The sequence below is a fragment of the Thalassophryne amazonica genome, unplaced genomic scaffold (assembly GCF_902500255.1).
Source record: "Thalassophryne amazonica unplaced genomic scaffold, fThaAma1.1, whole genome shotgun sequence".
NCBI lineage: Eukaryota > Metazoa > Chordata > Actinopteri > Batrachoidiformes > Batrachoididae > Thalassophryne > Thalassophryne amazonica.
Genome location: NW_022986255.1, coordinates 67,402 through 88,598, shown reverse-complemented (window position 1 = coordinate 88,598; position 21,197 = coordinate 67,402). Strand labels below are relative to the sequence as shown.

General features: G+C 43.9%; 1 protein-coding gene across 1 annotated transcript in view; it reads right to left on the bottom strand.

Moving 5' to 3' along the window:
• Positions 1-21,197, bottom strand: part of LOC117505838 (condensin-2 complex subunit D3-like) — a 236,142-nt gene that overhangs the window by 178,341 nt on the left and 36,604 nt on the right. The window contains 1 exon segment of the mRNA XM_034165369.1: positions 11,712-11,879. Coding sequence (XP_034021260.1) covers positions 11,712-11,879 — 168 coding nt within the window.

Genomic DNA, 21,197 nt, shown 5'->3' with positions numbered 1-21,197 from the left:
GGAGCCGGGGTCCCACCCTGGAGCCAGGCCTGGGGTTGGGGCTCGCGCGTGAACGCCTGGTGGTTGGGCCTTAGCCCATGGGGCCCGGCCGGGCTCAGCACGAAAGAGTGACGTGGGCACGCCCTCCTGTGGGTTCACCACCTGCAGAGGGGGCCATGGGGGTCGGGTGCAGAGAGGATTGGGTGGTGGTCGAGGGCGGGTGGCCCGGCGGCCCGGTCCATGCTCACAGCCCCTGGCTGTTGGGACATGGAATGTCATCTCGCTAGGGGGGAAGGAGCCTGAGTTTGTGCGGGAGGTTGAGAGATATCGACTAGAGATAGTCGGGCTCACCTCCACGCACAGCTTGGGCTCTGGTACCCAACTCCTGGAGAGGGGCTGGATGCTTCATCTTTCTGGCGTCGCCCATGGGGAGAGGCGGAGAGCAGGGGTCGCATTGCTTATTGCTCCCCAGCTCAGTCGCCAAGTGTTGGAGTTCACTCCAGTGAACGAGAGGGTCGCGTCCCTACGGCTTTGGGTCAGGGACAGGTCTCTCACCGTTGTCTCGGCCTACGGGCCGAGCAGCAGTGCAGAGTACCCGACCTTCCTGGAGTCCCTGGGAGGGGTACTAGATAGCGCTCCGACTAGGGACTCCATTGTTCTCCTGGGGGATTTCAACGCCCACGTGGGCGTCGACAGTGAGACCTGGAGGGGGGTGATCTGGAAACACGGCCTCCCTGATCTGAACCCGAGTGGTGTTCAGTTGTTGGACTTCTGTGGTAGTCACAGTTTATCCATCACGAACACCATGTTCGAGCACAAGGGTGTCCATAAGTGCACGTGGCACCAGGACACCCTGAGCCGGAGGTAGATGATCGACTTTGTAGTCGTATCATCTGACCTTCGGCCACGTGTCTCGGACACTCGAGTGAAGAGAGGGGCAGAGCTGTCGAGTGATCGCCACCTGGTGGTGAGTTGGATCCGCTGGGAGGGTAGGAAGCCGGTCAGACCTGGCAGGCCCAAACGTATCGTGAGGGTCTGCTAGGAACGAGTGGTGGAACCCTCTGTCAGCGAGGTCTTCATGGAGTCCGAGTGGACCATGTTCTCCACCTCCATTGTCGATGCGGCTGCTCGTAGCTGTGGTAGCAAGGTCTCTGGTGCCTGTCGTGGCAGTAATCCCCGAACCCGGTGGTGGACACCGGAAGTAAGGGATGCCGTCAAGCTGAAGAAGGAGTCCTACTTATCTTTGTTGGTAGGTGGGACCCCAGAGGCAGCTGACAGGTACCGGCAGGCCAAGCATGCTGCAGCCCGTGCGGTTGCAGAGGCAAAAACTCGGGTCTGGGAGGAGTTTGGGGAGGCTATGGAGGAGGACTATTGGTCGGCCTCGAAGAGATTCTGGCAAACGGTCCGACGCCTCGGGAGGCGGAAGCAGCTCTCCACCAGCGCTGTTTATGGTGCAGGTGGGGAGCCGTTGACCCTGACTGGGGATATTGTCGGGCGGTGGAAGGAGTACTTCGAGGATCTCCTCAATCCCATCGTCACGTCTGCCGAAGAGGAAGCAGAGACTGGGGACTCAGAGGCAGACTCATCCATTACCCAGGCCGAAGTCACCGAGGTGGTTAGAAAGCTCCTCGGTGGCAAGGCTCCTGGGGTGGATGAAATCCGTCCTGAGTACCTTAAGTCTCTGGATGTTGTGGGGCTGTCTTGGCTGACACGCCTCTGCAACATCGTGTGGCGATCGGGGACAGTGCCTCTGGATTGACAGACCGGGGTGGTGGTCCCTCTGTTTAAGAAGGGGAACCGGAGGGGGTGTTCCAACTATAGCGGGATCACACTCCTCAGCCTCCCCGGTAAGGTCTATTCTAGAGTACTGGAGAGGAGAATTCGACCAATGGTCGAACCTCGGATTCAGGAGGAGCAGTGTGGTTTTTGTCCTGGTCGCAGCACAATGGACCAGCTCTACACGCTCCATCGGGTGCTCGAGGGTTCATGGGAGTTCGCCCAACCAGTCCACATGTGTTTTGTGGATCTGGAGAAGGCATTTGACCGTGTCCCTCAGGGCATCCTGTGGGGACTGCTCTGGGAGTACGGGGTCCTTTGTTAAGGGCTATCCGGTCCCTGTACGACCGCAGCAGGAGCTTGGTTCGCATTGCCGGTTGTAAGTCAAACCTGTTTCCAGTGCACGTTGGCCTCCGACAGGGCTGCCCTTTGTCACCGGTTCTGTTCATTAATTTTATGGACAGAATTTCTAGGCGCAGCCAGGGTGTAGAGGGGGTCTGGTTTGGGAACCACAGAATCTCGTCTCTGCTGTTTGCGGATGATGTGGTTCTGCTGGCTTCGTCAAATCAGGACCTTCAGCGTGCACTGGGGCGGTTTGCAGCTGAGTGTGAAGCGTCCAGGATGAAAATCAGCACCTCCAAATCCGAGGCCATGGTTCTCGACCGGAAAAAGGTGCTTTGCCCTCTTCAGGTCGGTGGAGTGTCCTTGCCTCAAGTGGAGGACTTTAAATATCTCGGGGTCTTGTTCACGAGTGAGGGACGGATGGAGCGTGAGATCGATAGACGGATCGGCACAGCGTCTGCAGTGATGCGGTCGCTGTATCGGACCGTCGTGGTGAAGACAGAGCTGAGTAGGGGGGCAAGGCTCTCGATTTACCAATCGATCTACGTTCCGATCCTCTCCTATGGTCATGAGATTTGGCTCATGACCAAAAGAATGAGATCGCGAGTACAAGCGGCCGAGATGAGTTTCCTCCGCAGGGTGGCTGGGTGCTCCCTTAGAGATAGGGTGAGGAGCTCGGTCACTCTGGAGGAGCTCGGAGTCGAGCCGCTGCTCCTCCACGTCAAAAGGAGTCAGTTGAGGTGGCTTGGGCATCTTTTCCGGATGCCCCCTGGACGCCTCGCTGGAGAGGTGTTCCGGGCACGGCCCAATGGGAGGAGGCCCCGGGGAAGACCCAGGACACGCTGGAGAGACTACATCTCTCGGCTGGCTTGGGAACACCTTGGGGTTCCCCCGGAGGAGCTGGGGGAGGTGTGTGTGGATCGGGAGGTCTGGGCGACTTTGCTTGAGCTGCTGCCCCCGCGACCCGACTCTGGATAAAGCGGAAGAAAATGGATGGATGGATTATTATCCCATCAATTGAAAGGATGTTTGGGGATGATGAAATCATTTTTCAAGATGATAATGCTTCTTGCCATAGAGCAAAAACTGTGAAAACATTCCTTGCAAAAAGACACATAGGGTCAATGTCATTGCCTGCAAATAGTCCGGATCTTAATCCAATTGAAAATCTTTGGTGGAAGTTGAAGAAAATGGTCCATGACAAGGCTCCAACCTGCAAAGCTGATCTGGCAACAGCAATCAGAGAAAGTTGGAGCCAGATTGATGAAGAGTACTGTTTGTCACTCATTAAGTCCATGCCTCACAATTCCACCTGCTCTGTGTTCTGGATGGTGTATATAGAAGAATTATTTTTTAGCAGATTATTTATTTTCTACTAAACCTTGGATGCTGACACCTCTAACGACGCTTTTTTCCCTCTCTTTCCTGCTCCATGTGGAATGCATTTTGAACAGCTAAAGGTAACTATTTTTAATGTTTATTAGCTTGATAAAACAGTTCCTAGCTGTAAAAGTATGTCTATGGTTGATTTAATATCTTGTTAATAGATCACATGAGCTCCACTGTGTGTGCGCACTGAGGCAGTGACTCATCACGCTCCCAAGGAGCATTTAGGCAGAAGGCAGCGCACAAAAAAGTGATTTTTCAATAAATAATGGACGAACACAAAGTTAAAATTTGGATGACTGTATAAAAGTGTGTGTGTTTAAAGCCATAGAAGAAATAACTTCAGTGAAGCTGCTAAAAGCAGCACAGAGCTGTGCAGCAACACAGAAGGAGAGCGCGCAAAAGACCAATTTTGAAGACATAATACAGTTAAAAGTTGTATCACGGTGACTTGTAAGCTGCGTAAGAAATAAAGATATATTTTCTTTTTTTAAAACTGATCCACATGAGTTGCGGCAGCAGGTGTATAGAATTAAAGCAGCCACGTCATTGTGTATGCAGAACGGCAGCATGTGTAAAAGAGCACACTGCAGAAATAAATGGAAGAACACAAAGTTAAAAGTGGGATCATGATGTGTGTGTTTAAAGCCGCAGAAGAAATAAAGCCAGCGAGTCGCGGAGCCAGTGAGGAGCACAGAGGCAGCTGTCCAGGAACCCTTGGTTTGGTTCTAGCTGGTCTTGTGCATTACAGGTGGACAGCAACCTGGCGCACAGCGCAGAACCGCTGGACTGTACTGTAGCGTCTATTTTTGGACTGCATTTAAAAATGTGACATCTTTAAATGCTGCTGTGAATTAAAAACCCACACTTTAAAAGGGACCAGGTGTGGGAGGGCTAAAGGTTTGGACCAAACCCATGCCTGAACGTGCACCAACATCGCGTTATCATGGCTCTATCACGGCACTACATGGCTTAGCGTGGCCGATGTGAGCCATTCTAGGTTCTAATGACTCTAAAGCCAGCATAGCAGCCTCTACTGAGGCTGCTACGTGGCACATGCAAGGTACAGAGAGGCACATAGAGGCACCTTAGTAGCGGATACATGATAGAAAACGTGGGTCATTCTTCGAATAATCGTTGACACACCCATGCGTGGCACACTATTCATTGTTTATTATTCGGTGGGACCCAGGCTTAACTACTAAACTAAAATAACAGTGCCATTTTATTATTCCATGCAAGTTCTGTGTTAAAAATTGGCCAGCAGATCAATCAATCAATCAATTTTTTTATATAGCGCCAAATCACAACAGTTGCCCCAAGGCGCTTTATATTGTAAGGCAAGGCCATACAATAATTATGTAAAACCCCAACGGTCAAAACGACCCCCTGTGAGCAAGCACTTGGCTACAGTGGGAAGGAAAAACTCCCTTTTAACAGGAAGAAACCTCCAGCAGAACCAGGCTCAGGGAGGGGCAGTCTTCTGCTGGGACTGGTTGGGGCTGAGGGAGAGAACCAGGAAAAAGACATGCTGTGGAGGGGAGCAGAGATCGATCACTAATGATTAAATGCAGAGTGGTGCATACAGAGCAAAAAGAGAAGCAGTGCATCATGGGAACCCCCCAGCAGTCTACGTCTATAGCAGCATAACTAAGGGATGGTTCAGGGTCACCTGATCCAGCCCTAACTATAAGCTTTAGCAAAAAGGAAAGTTTTAAGCCTAATCTTAAAAGTAGAGAGGGTGTCTGTCTCCCTGATCTGAATTGGGAGCTGGTTCCACAGGAGAGGAGCCTGAAAGCTGAAGGCTCTGCCTCCCATTCTACTCTTACAAACCCTAAGAACTACAAGTAAGCCTGCAGTCTGAGAGCGAAGCGCTCTATTGGGGTGATATGGTACTACGAGCTCCCTAAGATAAGATGGGACCTGATTATTCAAAACCTTATAAGTAAGAAGAAGAATTTTAAATTCTATTCTAGAATTAACAGGAAGCCAATGAAGAGAGGCCAATATGGGTGAGATATGCTCTCTCCTTCTAGTCCCCGTCAGTACTCTAGCTGCAGCATTTTGAATTAACTGAAGGCTTTTTAGGGAACTTTTAGGACAACCTGATAATAATGAATTACAATAGTCCAGCCTAGAGGAAATAAATGCATGAATTAGTTTTTCAGCATCACTCTGAGACAAGACCTTTCTGATTTTAGAGATATTGCGTAAATGCAAAAAAGCAGTCCTACATATTTGTTTAATATGCGCTTTGAATGACATATCCTGATCAAAAATGACTCCAAGATTTCTCACAGTATTACTAGAGGTCAGGGTAATGCCATCCAGAGTAAGGATCTGGTTAGACACCATGTTTCTAAGATTTGTGGGGCCAAGTACAATAACTTCAGTTTTATCTGAGTTTAAAAGCAGGAAATTAGAGGTCATCCATGTCTTTATGTCTGTAAGACAATCCTGCAGTTTAGCTAATTGGTGTGTGTCCTCCGGCCTCATGGATAGATAAAGCTGGGTATCATCTGCGTAACAATGAAAACTCAAGCAATACCGTCTAATAATACTGCCTAAGGGAAGCATGTATAAAGTAAATAAAATTGGTCCTAGCACAGAACCTTGTGGAACTCCATAATTAACTTTAGTCTGTGAAGAAGATTCCCCATTTACATGAACAAATTGTAATCTATTAGACAAATATGATTCAAACCACCGCAGCGCAGTGCCTTTAATACCTATGGCATGCTCTAATCTCTGTAATAAAATTTTATGGTCAACAGTATCAAAAGCAGCCCTGAGGTCTAACAGAACAAGCACAGAGATGAGTCCACTGTCCGAGGCCATAAGAAGATCATTTGTAACCTTCACTAATGCTGTTTCTGTACTATGATGAATTCTAAAACCTGACTGAAACTCTTCAAATAGACCATTCCTCTGCAGATGATCAGTTAGCTGTTTTACAACTACCCTTTCAAGAATTTTTGAGAGAAAAGGAAGGTTGGAGATTGGCCTATAATTAGCTAAGATAGCTGGGTCCAGTGATGGCTTTTTAAGTAATGGTTTAATTACTGCCACCTTAAAAGCCTGTGGTACATAGCCAACTAACAAAGATAGATTGATCATATTTAAGATCGAAGCATTAAATAATGGTAGGGCTTCCTTGAGCACCCTGGTAGGAATGGGGTCTAATAAACATGTTGATGGTTTGGATGAAGTAACTAATGAGAATAACTCAGACAGAACAATCGGAGAGAAAGAGTCTAACCAAATACCGGCATCACTGAAAGCAGCCAAAGATAACGATACGTCTTTGGGATGGTTATGAGTAATTTTTCTCTAATAGTTAAAATTTTGTTAGCAAAGAAAGTCATGAAGTCATTACTAGTTAAAGTTAATGGAATACTCAGCTCAATAGAGCTCTGACTCTTGTCAGCCTGGCTACAGTGCTGAAAAGAAACCTGGGGTTGTTCTTATTTTCTTCAATTAGTGATGAGTAGAAAGATGTCCTAGCTTTACGGAGGGCTTTTTTATAGAGCAACAGACTCTTTTTCCAGGCTAAGTGAAGATCTTCTAAATTAGTGAGACGCCATTTCCTCTCCAACTTACGGGTTATCTGCTTTAAGCTACGAGTTTGTGAGTTATACACGGAGTCAGACACTTCTGATTTAAAGCTCTCTTTTTCAGAGGAGCTACAGCATCCAAAGTTGTCTTCAATGAGGATGTAAAACTATTGACGAGATACTCTATCTCCCTTACAGAGTTTAGGTAGCTACTCTGCACTGTGTTGGTATATGGCATTAGAGAACATAAAGAAGGAATCATATCCTTAAACCTAGTTACAGCGCTTTCTGAAAGACTTCTAGTGTAATGAAACTTATTCCCCACTGCTGGGTAGTCCATCAGAGTAAATGTAAATGTTATTAAGAAATGATCAGACAGAAGGGAGTTTTCAGGGAATACTGTTAAGTCTTCTATTTCCATACCATAAGTCAGAACAAGATCTAAGATATGATTAAAGTGGTGGGTGGACTCATTTACTTTTTGAGCAAAGCCAATAGAGTCTAATAATAGATTAAATGCAGTGTTGAGGCTGTCATTCTCAGCATCTGTGTGGATGTTAAAATCGCCCACTATAATTATCTTATCTGAGCTAAGCACTAAGTCAGACAAAAGGTCTGAAAATTCACAGAGAAACTCACAGTAACGACCAGGTGGACGATAGATAATAACAAATAAAACTGGTTTTTGGGACTTCCAATTTGGATGGACAAGACTAAGAGACAAGCTTTCAAATGAATTAAAGCTCTGTCTGGGTTTTTGATTAATTAATAAGCTGGAATGGAAGATTGCTGCTAATCCTCCACCCCGGCCCGTGCTACGAGCATTCTGACAGTTAGTGTGACTCGGGAGTGTTGACTCATTTAAACTAACATATTCATCCTGCTGTAACCAGGTTTCTGTTAGGCAGAATAAATCAATATGTTGATCAATTATTATATCATTTACCAACAGGGACTTAGAAGAGAGAGACCTAATGTTTAATAGACCACATTTAACTGTTTTAGTCTGTGGTGCAGTTGAAGGTGCTATATTATTTTTTCTTTTTGAATTTTTATGCTTAAATAGATTTTTGCTGGTTATTGGTAGTCTGGGAGCAGGCACCGTCTCTACAGGGATGGGGTAATGAGGGGATGGCAGGGGGAGAGAAGCTGCAGAGAGGTGTGTAAGACTACAACTCTGCTTCCTGGTCCCAACCCTGGATAGTCACGGTTTGGAGGATTTAAGAAAATTGGCCAGATTTCTAGAAATGAGAGCTGCTCCATCCAAAGCGGGATGGATGCCGTCTCTCCTAACAAGACCAGGTTTTCCCCAGAAGCTTTGCCAATTATCTATGAAGCCCACCTCATTTTTTGGACACCACTCAGACAGCCAGCAATTCAAGGAGAACATGCGGCTAAACATGTCACTCCCGGTCCGATTGGGGAAGATTGAGATGTCGCCACATTCAATTGTTTCTGTCACAAATAATTAGCAATAAAATGCATCAGCGACCATGTGCACGAATACACTTACCATCATGAATACTTGACAACCAGTATGTTAAATCAGGAATGAGAACAGTCTGTAAGGAAATAGACTGGTGGGCCATTGTGTCCTGGGGGATGCAGTCAATTTTATATAATGCCCCCCGATTTTGCATCAGGATGGCTCCGTGTGAATGCTGTGTTTTGGAAACACAGCCAAATTGATGGAAAACCATCATAGCGACGGAGAAACTTTAATCCCTGTAGTTGTCATGGAGGAGGGAACCATCTGTAGAGACTGTAAACATGTTTAGTTCTGCTCTGAAGGTGGACATTTTAACAGAGTCTCGTGGCAGTGATGAAAGTGGGCAATGGAAGGGAAAAAAAAAAAGAGAAAATTTCTGGCAAGGGCCAAAGTCCCGAAGCCCCTGGCAGGTGGTCCTTCCCGAGAAAAATTTGAAATCGCAGATGCATATTGGTGCAAGTTCAGGTCTATTTACCCACCCAAAAAAAAAAACTAAAAAAAAAAAAAAAACTAAAAAAAAAAAAATTTACAATTTACTTTTTTTTTTTTTTTTTTTGGGTCGGGTCAATTGTTTCCAACCCAGTCTTTTCACACAACTTGTATTGTGCTACCAGCCTTTAATCCAAAAAACATACACTGTGGTTCAGAAAAGTACACAGTAAAAGAAATGACAATTCAAATCTCAAAAATAATAATTCTCAGTATCAATTCAAATGGAACAATAGGAGTATTTATGGCACATTAATGCATCAACGTGTTCAACCTTTACTCACTTCTGAGTTTTCTTAGTTTTGGCAGGAGCTTTGGAGCTATTGATAATCTCTGTTTTCAAATTCTTGGCCACCTGAAAATCCTTACAACATTTTCATTTCATTTCAAGTTTTTTTTTTAGTTTTTTTTTTTACTTTTATTACATTAAAAAAAACACTTGTAATTAAAATAGTTTTAATTTTTTTAAAGGTTCTTTAGAAATCTTTTATGTTCTTCTGTAAATTAAAATTTATTTTTAGACAAATAAAATAGCATGAAACGTAAAGTGTACATGTAGTAATGGTAGATTCATTCAACAAATGTTTAAATGTTTGTTTCTGATGTGAAACAAATATATTTCTTAAAATATAAAAAATATGAAACAGTGCTGTGCTATTATCTTTGATTACTCGATAGTTTAAAAAAAAATCTAAGTTATTTAAGCATGACACTTTTTTGCAATTACACAGTAATTAACCGCGTAGCTTTATTTGGTAAAAAATAACAGATCAGACAATTTACAAATATGAAACGTTGACTCAGCTTGACAGTGATTAATTTAGCTTCCTGCAGCTAAAAGCTAACGTTAGCGGATAAACTTCAGCAGAGCAATAATTTCACATATTTTTTAAATACTCAATCACGTCAGACGAATTTGGAGAAACTCGTTGCTCAAACTCAATCTTGTGGTTATGACTCGCAGACTGACAGTTAAACTCTTGCCTGTATGCTAACAGTGTTAGCATTTTTAACTTCACCTGTTAACGGCACTTAATGTATGATTACTGGAGGAAAAATGAAGGTCATAACTTTTAATGTCCATAACAAAGTAAACTGTTAGGAAAACAACTGCACAGCACTCAAAAATATGATTTAATAAACTCCCATAACCCCCCCCCCCCCCAAAAAAATTGCCCTTCTTTGGAGCCTATTAGCAGCTTGCAAATCAACACAGAGTATTACCGCCACCCATTGTTTGGGCATGGAACTGAATGAGTGGATTCTAACATATGTTATCAAAAGTAACCTGGAAAAATTCACCACGTGAGTAAAAATTCTGAAAACTTTGATTGCTGTATGGGAAAGTGCTTTATTTTGGAGCCAGCCTCAAGTGGCCAATTAAGTAACTGCAAATTGGTTCACTTCCGGGAAGGCGTCATCTGACACCAATGTTTAGCGCTTTGTCACGCCTAACCCATATCTGGATAAAGAGGTGGCATGTGGATTACCTCCTGCATGACCTGGACAGTTGTACAACGATATCACAGTATTTATTAAAAATAAGCAGATAAATATAATAACTCTCCCTGAGTAGTCCAAGTAGTGGGCAGATAATGACATTATGGGCCTGCCTTTCATTATCAGCCTGCCTCTGGCGAGCTGATATAAAGTATCAGCATCCATGGTAACGTGTAGGAATATCCTATTACGAAAAAGTATTCCTTCAGATTGTGTTGAACACAATTCAAAAGAATATGGCAAGTCAAGTGTGGGAGCATGTGCTGGTGCTGCACTTTGCCGTAGCCACAACACCATGGAGCCGTCTGGAGGTCCTGAATGGGAACCACCCAGACAGGCAACTGGTCCATTCCCACATTCTCAAAAATAACTGCAGCCAGGTGAAACATGGGCATTAATCTTCTCCATTACTGGGCCCCTCAACACTCAGGCACCTGCATGTTGGACAGAGAAATGGCCCACATGGCTGAGACTCCCTCACAATGTTAGTGATCCTCCTCATCTGAGTCTCCCTCAGAAAAGGTGCATTTGACACAAAGACTAAAGTAACAGAGCAAACACTTATCCTCTTTAGACCTGCACTACATAAACCTAATGTGTGATGAATAGCTTTATTAGGTAATAGTGTTGGGCAGTGTGTCTCATGGCCATGATCTCGGTACATTTGATAACTTCATATGTCCTCTGGAAGGCCATCATGCATACTGTTTTTTGCTTACCACGCTACACAGACAAAACAGTTTTACTTTCACATATATTTATATACAATGTGAGCAGTCATTGCATACATATGTCAAATGCAACATTTTTCAACCAATCACATTACTTTACTGATCCACGCTAAGGGCAACAGCCCGCCCATCTGGGTGCAGAGCTGAGGGGAGGCAGAAGAGGCAGGCAGAAGCTGTGTGATCAGGTTGAAAGCTGTTTTAGCAACTTTGTGTTTAGGGAAGGCATCTTTCAGTTTCCCGTCAGTTTTTGAGAGTCTTCTGAATTCGCTCCCCACAACCTACACATTAACCCGGGAAAAATCGGGGAAACCCCTCCTTCAGGTGCATTGGGGAAATGCATCTTTTAAACCAACTGTAGTTATGTTTTGGGTGTCCTCTAATAACTTAAAAAAACTGCACAAATACATGCAAATGCCGTGATAAAGCTCTGTCAGTCGTCTCACAAACCGGGTGAGGTCACGTTACCTGTGTGAGGGAGCTGGCAGCCTGAGGTTTGTCCTTCAGAGGAAATCTCTGGAGGAACCTGAGGAGGGTTTGAATCAAGAGAACAACAGCATCTCTGATTTTCATGAGGTCTTGGCCAGAGAAGTGAAGATTCTCTTCATCCTCCTCCTCCTCTTCATCTACATCCACCTCATATATGAGAGAGAGAGAGAGAGAGAGAGAGAGAGAGAGAGAGAGAGAAAAAAAAAATCAACTTCCCCTTTATGACTAATGAGCCAACCGGTGTAACAGGTTATCAGTCTCTCTGCTCCACTCTGAGTTCTTGTCCACACAGCATGTGTGCTCTAAGAGACCTGCTCATGTTTACCTGCTTCACTGTTCAAGGGTTAGGGTCAAGGATATCCTCCACTTGCTGTGCTCCTTCAATAAAGGTGTCTGGCACTGATAAAATATTCCACATTATTCTCCTTTCTGGTTCCTGAATAGTAGAACAAACTAGCAAGCGTCATCAGGGTCAGGTCATCTTTCACTAATTTCAAGAAGCGCTTGAAAACCCAGAACACCTAACTAAGGGTCGACTGATTACTGGCCTGACCAATTATCGTGCTGATATTCAGCATTTTTGCGGATATTGGTGACATGCCAGTTTATTGTTGCATTGCAAGTAATCAAATCAAATCAATTTTATTTATATAGTGCCAAATCACAACAAACAGTCACCCCAAGGCGCTTTATATTGTAAGGCAAAAGCCATACAATAATTACAGAAAAACCCCAATGGTCAAAACGACCCCCTGTGAGCAAGCACTTGGCGACAGTGGGAAAGAAAAACTCCCTTTTTACAGGAAGAAAGCTCCAGCAGAACCAGGCTCAGGGAGGGGCAGTCTTCTGCTGGGACTGGTTGGGACTGAGGGGAGAGAATCAGGAAAAAGACATGCTGTGGAGGGGAGCAGAGATCAATCACTAATGATTAAATGCAGAGTGGTGCATACAGAGCAAAAAGAGAAAGAAACACTCAGTGCATCATGGGAACCCCCAGCAGTCTAAGTCTATAGCAGCATAACTAAGGGATGGTTCAGGGTCACCTGATCCAGCCCTAACTATAAGCTTTAGCAAAAAGGAAAGTTTTAAGCCTAATCTTAAAAGTAGAGAGGGTGTCTGTCTCCCTGATCCGAACTGGGAGCTGGTTCCACAGGAGAGGAGCCTGAAAGCTGAAGGCTCTGCCTCCCATTCTACTCTTACAAACCCTAGGAACTACAAGTAAGCCTGCAGTCTGAGAGTGAAGCGCACTATTGGGGTTATATGGTAATATGAGGTCCCTAAGATAAGATGGGAACTGCTTATTCGAAACCTTATAAGTAAGAAGAAGAATTTTAAATTCTATTCTAGAATTAACAGGAAGCCAATGAAGAGAGGCCAATATGGGTGAGATATGCTCTCTCCTCCTAGTCCCCGTTAATACTCTAGCTGCAGCATTTTGAATTAACTGAAGGCTTTTCAGGGAACTTTTAGGACAACCTGATAATAATGAATTACAATAGTCCAGCCTAGAGGAAATAAATGCATGAATTAGTTTTTCAGCATCACTCTGAGACAAAACCTTTCTAATTTTAGAGATACTGCGCAAATGCAAAAAAGCAGTCCTACATATTTGTTTAATATGTGCATTGAAGGACATATCCTGATGGAAAATGACTCCAAGATTTCTCACAGTATTACTAGAGGTCAGGGTAATGCCATCCAGAGTAAGGATCTGGTTCGACACCATGTTTCTAAGATTTGAGGGGCCAAGTACAATAGCTTCAGTTTTATCTGAATTTAAAAGCAGGAAATTAGAGGTCATCCATGTCTTTATGTCTGAAAGACATTACTGCAGTTTAACTAATTGGTGTGTGTCCTCTGGCTTCATGGATAGATAAAGCTGGGTATCATCTGCATAACAATGAACATTTAAGCAATGCTTTCTAATGACACTGCCTAAGGGAAGCATGTATAAAGTGAATAAAATTGGTCCTAGCACAGAACCTAGTGGAACTCCATAATTAACTTTAGTCTGAAGAAGACTCCCCATTTACATGAACAAATTGTAATCTATTAGATAAATATGATTCAAACCACCGCAGCGCAGTGCCTTTAATACCTATGGCATGCTCTAATCTCTGTAATAAAATTTTATGGTCAACAGTATCAAAAGCAGCACTGAGGTCTAACAGAACAAGCACAGAGATGAGTCCACTGTCTGAGGTCATAAGAAGATCATTTGTAACCTTCACTAATGCTGTTTCTGTACTATGATGAATTCTAAAACCTGACTGAAACTCTTCAAATAGACCATTCCTCTGCAGATAATCAGTTAGCTGTTTTACAACTACCCTTTCAGAATTTTTGAGAGAAAAGGAAGGTTGGAGATTGGCCTATAATTAGCTAAGATAGCTGGGTCAAGTGATGGCTTTTTAAGTAATGGTTTAATTACTGCCACCTTAAAAGCCTGTGGTACATAGCCAACTAATAAAGACAGATTGATCATATTTAAGATCGAAGCATTAATTAATGGTAGGGCTTCCTTGAGCAGCCTGGTAGGAATGGGGTCTAATAGACATGTTGATGGTTTGGAGGAAGTAACTAATGAAAATAACTCAGACAGAACAATCAGAGAGAAAGAGTCTAACCAAATACCAGCATCACTGAAGGCAGCCGAACATAAAGATATGTCTTTGGGATGGTTATGAATAATTTTTTCTCTAATAGTTAAAATTTTATTTGCAAAGAAAGTCATGAAGTCATTACTAGTTAAAGTTAAAGGAATACTCGGCTCAATAGAGCTCTGACTCTTTGTCAGCCTGGCTACAGTGCTGAAAAGAAACCTGGGGTTGTTCTTATTTTCTTCAATTAGTGATGAATAGTAAGATGTCCTAGCTTTACGGAGGGCTTTTTATAGAGCAACAGACTCTTTTTCCAGGCTAAATGAATATCTTCTGAATTAGAGAGACGCCATTTCCTCTCCAGCTTATGGGTTATCTGCTTTAAGCTGCGAGTTTGTGGTTTATACCACGGAGTCAGGCACTTCTGATTTAAGGCTCTCTTTTTCAGAGGAGCTACAGCATCCAAAGTTGTGCTCAATGAGGATGTAAAGCTATTGACAAGATAATCTATCTCACTCACAGAGTTTAGGTAGCTACTCTGCACTGTGTTGGTATATGGCATTGAAGAACAAAGAAGGAATCATATCCTTAAACCTAGTTACAGTGCTTTCAGAAAGACTTCTACTGTAATGAAACTTATTCCCCACTGCTGGGTAGTCCATTAAAGTAAATGTAAATGTTATTAAGAAATGATCAGTAATAATGATAGAAATGATAAGTAATGCATGTAGCGACTCACTGGTGGCCAAGTTCAACCTTCATGTGTTGTGTGCTGCAGCTCAGAGTGAAGCTGGAGCAGACAGCTGAAAGCATGTCTGTCTTCATCTGAGTAAAATAAAAAAACAATCAAAAACCTTCATTGAATAATCCGCAGTTCCTCCTGTGTTCGCAGCTGCTGATACATTCAGTAATTAATGGTTTATTTTACAGATTGCAGCCTTCACCTTTCCAGAAAGCTCCATGTTCCCTCAACGGGAGAAAACACAGAAAGGGTGTTTGAATCAAGGAGAGGGGAGGGAAGGGGTGACAGTATGAGAAACAGGAGGGGAGGGGGTCCACTCATTCACATGTAAACAAAAGTTAACAGTTTTCATGGAACATTTATAAACTGTACAAGCTGTTCACTGTTTACAAACAATCACTTGACTGTTTGTAAACAGCAGACTAAGTGCTAAACGCTTGGTAAAGCAGTGGAGCAACTAATGATCATAAATGATTGTCTTCACCACAGAGCCTCGCTTTGTGAACAGAAAAGTGTGACAAACTATGATGGGTGAGACTAATGCACAGGTTGAGTGTGCAGTGTCGGCACAAACCATTTGGAGGAAGGGGGTGTCAGTGCTCGGTGGCAAGTATGCTGTGGCTGAAATCAGCCGGTGTCAGGGGCACAGCACCCCCACCGTGTCCCAACAAGATGAGGTATTTGTCACTTGTATGTGCAGCTTGTCTTACTGCTCCAACAAAATAGCTAGAAAGATCTGTGGGGAAATATCTCGTTTCATGCTTATTTGAAATATACCCAAGATTTTACTTTCTCAGTAGTCCTTGCATTTTCTTCTTTTTGTTTTGTAATTCTTACTTTATATTTCTCTGTATTTTGACAACACTTTTATTGTATGAAAATGTATTTTTCTATATTGTTTTATTGTTTTCAATTGTAAAAAAAAAAAAAAAAAAAAAAAATCTCGTCTTGCTGATGGCCACAAGCTTCAGGAAAGAAGAAGCACGCTGTGAATCTTCCAGAATGACATGAACTGAGTGCCATAAACTTATGTTAATTTATATTTCAAGGGCAATTTCCCAACTTCAAAATATTACTGTATTGTTTGTTTTCTGTTTTAAAGAAAAACATTCCCTCATCACTTTTTTTCCTGACGTCAAGGATGATAAACTTTTTTTTTTTTTTTTTAAATGGGGCCTAATTGTTCCTAAGGCTGCTTTGCAGTGAAACTTTTTAAAATGTGCATATGCACATTTTGTCATTTTGATGCAAGTTTGACTGGATTAAACCTTTTAAAAATTCAGAGCGCTCTTGACCCCAGACTGGGGCGATGGTTCATCTTTCAGCAGGACAATGACCCTAAGCACACAGCCAAGATATCAAAGGAGTGTCTTCAGGACAACTCTGTGAATGTCCTTGAGTGTCCCAGCCAGAGCCCAGACCTGAATCTGACTGAACATCTCTGGAGAGATCTGAAAATGTCTGTGCACCGACACTCCCCATCCAACCTGATGGAGGTTGAGAGGTGCTGCAAAGAGGAGTGGACCAAACTGCCCACAGATAGGTGCACCAAGCTTGTGGCATCATATTCAAGAAGACTTGAGGCTGGAATTGCTGCCAAAGGTGCATCAACAAAGTATTGAACAAAGGCTGTGAATACTTAGACATGTGATTTCTTAGTTTTTTTTTTTATTTTTAATTCAAAAACATTTTTCATGTCATCATTATGGGGCGTTGGGAGTCGAATTTTTCAGGGGAAAAAATTATTTACTTAATTTTGGAATAAGGCTGTAACATAAAATGTGGAAAGTGAAGCACTGTGAATACTTTCCAGATGCACTGTATGTACATCAAATAATGTGTTTTTAACCTTTTAACTTACACATAACATAAAATGACATAACAAAAATATGAAATTTGCATCATTTCAGTTAGATTACCTCAAGTTTAGGCTCTTACAGTAGATTACAAAACATTACGTATAAATCTTACTTTACGTTATTCTGTTTCGCATAGACAACTGATGTCTGAGAAGTACCAATCATATGCAGAAAATGGTCCCTTAATTCAGGCACTTAGGGGCTACTAGCCCATATCATGCTTTTAAAATATGAATCACTGTTTTCTGGTTTGTACAAACTGCTGCCCAGTTGATTTGTTAGAGAAGCTCAGCCTGTCAGTACTTCTTCTGGGCCACAGACTGGCATAGAAGAAGATAGTGTGCAGACTGGAGCTGTGTTGGGTGTATTTTTTTTTATTTGTTCATCTTCATAGTAATGTTATTTGTAGCTCCTTGCACTTTTTGTTTAAAGGTCATGTTGAAAGGTTCTGTCAGTTAAACATATGCTGCAAAACATTTAAGTTTTGTGTTACAAGTGTGTTGACACTTTTTACTGCAAGCAAATATTGGCTTCAAATATCAATATCAGCCTGCAAACCTTGCAGATAATCCATATCAGCCCTTAAAAACCCATATCAGTTGACTCCTACTCCCAGCATTTTTAATAACCTTCAGATGCCAAACTCGCATGAACCATGCACTTCTACCATATCTCAAAACTCACTGTGGTAATGACTTGCACTTGTTGGTTTATACAACCCCAATTCCAATGAGGTTGGGACATTGTGTGAAATGTAAATTAAAAACAGAATACAATGATTTGCAAATCCTCTTCAACACGTTTCAACAAAGCTGGGACAGTGGCAACAAAAGACTTTGAAAGTTGATGAATCCTCAAAGAACACATGTTTGGAACATTCCACAGGTGAACAGGTTAATTGTAAACAGGTGAGTGTCATGGTTGGGTATAAAAGGAGCATCCCCAAAAGTCTCAGCCGTTCACAAATAAAAATGGGGCGAGGATCACCACTTTGTGAACAACTGCATGAAAAAAATAGTCCAACATTTTAAGAACAATGTTTCTCAATATTCAGTTACAAGGAATTTAGGGATTCCATCATCTACAGTCCATAATATAATCAGAAGATTCAGAGAATCTAGAGAACTTTCTACACGTAAGCGGCAAGGCCGAAAACCAACACTGAATGCCCGTGACCTTTGATCCCTCAGGCGGCACTGCATTAAAAACCAACATCATTGTATTAAGGATCTTACCGCGTGGGCTCAGGAACGCTTCAGAAAACCATATTACATAATACCATATTACGCTACCTCTGCAAGTGCAAGTTAAAACTCTACCATACAAAGCAAAAGCCACACAACAGCATCCAGAAACGCAGCTGCCTTCTCTGGGCCCGAGCTCATTTGAAATGAACAGACACAAAATGGAAAAGTGTGCTGTGGTCTGATGAGTCCATCCATCCATCCAATTTCTTCCGCTTTATCTGGAGTCGGGTCGCGGGGGCAGCAGCTCAAGCAAAGTCGCCCAGACCTCCCGATCCACACACACCTCCAGCTCCTCCGGGGGAACCCCAAGGCGTTCCCAAGCCAGCCGAGAGATGTAGTCCCTCCAGCATGTCCTGGGTCTTCCCCGGGGCCTCCTCCCAATGGGATGTGCCCGGAACACCTCTCCAGCGAGGCGTCCAGGGGGCATCCGGAAAAGATGCCCGAGCCACCTCAACTGACTCCTTTCGACGTGGAGGAGCAGCGGCTCGACTCCGAGCTCCTCCCGAGTGACCGAGCTCCTCACCCTATCTCTAAGGGAGCGCCCAGCCACCCTGCGGAGGAAACTCATCTCGGCCGCTTGTACTTGCGATCTCGTTCTTTCGGTCATGAGCCAAATCTCATGACCATAGGTGAGGATCGGAACGTAGATCGATCGGTAAATCGAGAGCTTTGCCCCCCTACTCAGCTCTCTCTTCACCACGACGGTCCGATACAGCGACCGCATCACTGCAGATGCTGCACCGATCTATCGATCTCATGCTCCATCCATCCCTCACTCGTGAACAAGACCCTGAGATACTTAAACTCCTCCACTTGAGGCAAGGACACTCCACTGACCTGAAGAGGGCAAAGCACCTTTTTCCGGTCGAGAACCATGGCCTCGGATTTGGAGGTGCTGATTTTCATCCCGGACGCTTCGCACTCGGCTGCAAACCGCCCCAGTGCACGCTGAAGGTCCTGATTTGACGAAGCCAACAGAACCACATCGTCCGCAAACAGCAGAGACGAGATGCTGTGGTTCCCAAACCAGACCCCCTCTACACCCTGGCTGCGCCTAGAAATTCTATCCATAAAAATAATGTACAGAACCGGTGACAAAGGGCAGCCCTGGCGGAAGCCAACGTGCACTGGAAACAGGTTTGACTTACTACCGGCAATGCGAACCAAGCTCCTGCTGCGGTCGTACAGGGACCGGATAGCCCTTAGCAAAGGACCACGGACCCCATACTCCCGGAGCACTCCCCACAGGGTGCCCCGAGGGACACGGTCGAATGCCTTCTCCAGATCCACAAAACACATGTGGACTGGTTGGGCAAACTCCCATGAACCCTCGAGCACCCGATGGAGCATGTAGAGGTGGTCCAGTGTGCTGCGACCAGGACAAAAACCACAGTGCTCCTCCTGAATCCGAGGTTCGACCATCGGTCGAATTCTCCTCTCCAGTACTCTGGAATAGACCTTACCGGGGAGGCTGAGGAGTGTGATCCCCTATAGTTGGAACACACCCTCCGGTCCCCCTTCTTAAACAGAGGGACCACCACCCCGGTCTGCCAATCCAGAGGCACTGTCCCCGATCGCCACGCAATGTTGCAGAGGCGTGTCAGCCAAGACATCCCCACAACATCCAGAGACTTAAGGTACTCAGGATGGATTTCATCCACCCCAGGAGCCTTGCCACCAAGGAGCTTTCTAACCACCTCGGTGACTTCGGCCTGGGTAATGGATGAGTCCGCCTCCGAGTCCCCAGTCTCTGCTTCCTCTGGGTCTGATGAGTCCACATTTCAAATTGTTTTTGGAAATCATGGACGCCGTGTCCTCTGGACAAAAGAAGAAAAAGACCATCCAGATTGTTACCAGCGCAAAGTTCAAAAGCCAGCATCTGTGATGGTATGGGGGTGTGTTAGTGCCCATGGCATGGACAACTTACACATCTGTGATGGCACTATCAATGCTGAAAGGTACATCCAGGTTTTGGAGCAACACATGCTGCCATCCAAGCAACGTCTTTTTCAGGGATGTCCCTGCTTATTTCAGCAAGACAATGCCAAGACACATTCTGCACGTGTTACAACAGCGTGGCTTCATAGTAAAAGAGTGCGGGTACTAGGGGATGCTCCTTTTATACCCAATCATGAGTGTCCTCAGTTCCCAAATGCTTATTGAGTGTTGTTAGAAGGAAAGGTGATGTAACACAGTGATAAACATACCACTGTCCCAGCTTTTTTGAAAAGTGTTGCAGGTATCCATTTCAAAATGAGCAAATATTTGCACAACAATAATAAAGTTTATCAGTCTGAACGTTAAATATCTTGTCTTTGTGGTGTATTCAATTGAATATAGGTTGAAGAGGATTTGAAAATCATTGGATTCTGTTTTTATTTACATTTTACACAATATCCCAACTTCATTGGAATTGGGGTTGTAGGTGTATACCAAGATGGTATTATCATCCAATTCTCAAAATCAAGGTTATTTTCAGATTTTTCCAGGGACAAAGATAAATGCAACAGTCATTAGAAGTTGAACTATATGTTTTTTTTTTCTTGTCCAAAACTACACAAATTCTTGTCATCACCATGTTATCCGGTATATCTGGTATCCGGCATTCCTGTCTGTTACCACTGCAAACAAGAAAGAACTCAGAGCCGACCCTTGCGTAGTCCCACCTCCACCTTGAATGCATCTGTCATTCCTACCACTGCCACATTGTTCTTGTACATATCCTGCACCACCCTCACACACTTCTCTGCTCTTGGCACCCTGTCATAAGCTTTCCCTAAATCCACACACACAATGTAACACCTTCTGGTCTTTTCTATACCTCTCTATCAGCACTCTGAGAGCAAACATTGCATCTGTAGTGATCTTTCTCGACAAAAGAAGAAGGGCCTTTTTTTTCATGTCACTCTTGGGAAATGACTTGCTATAATCGAACACTAAGTTTTTGGGAGTGTTAGTAGAGTAGCATTTAGGCTGATTTATGCTTCTACAACTCTAACTTTGTGGACACGCAATGA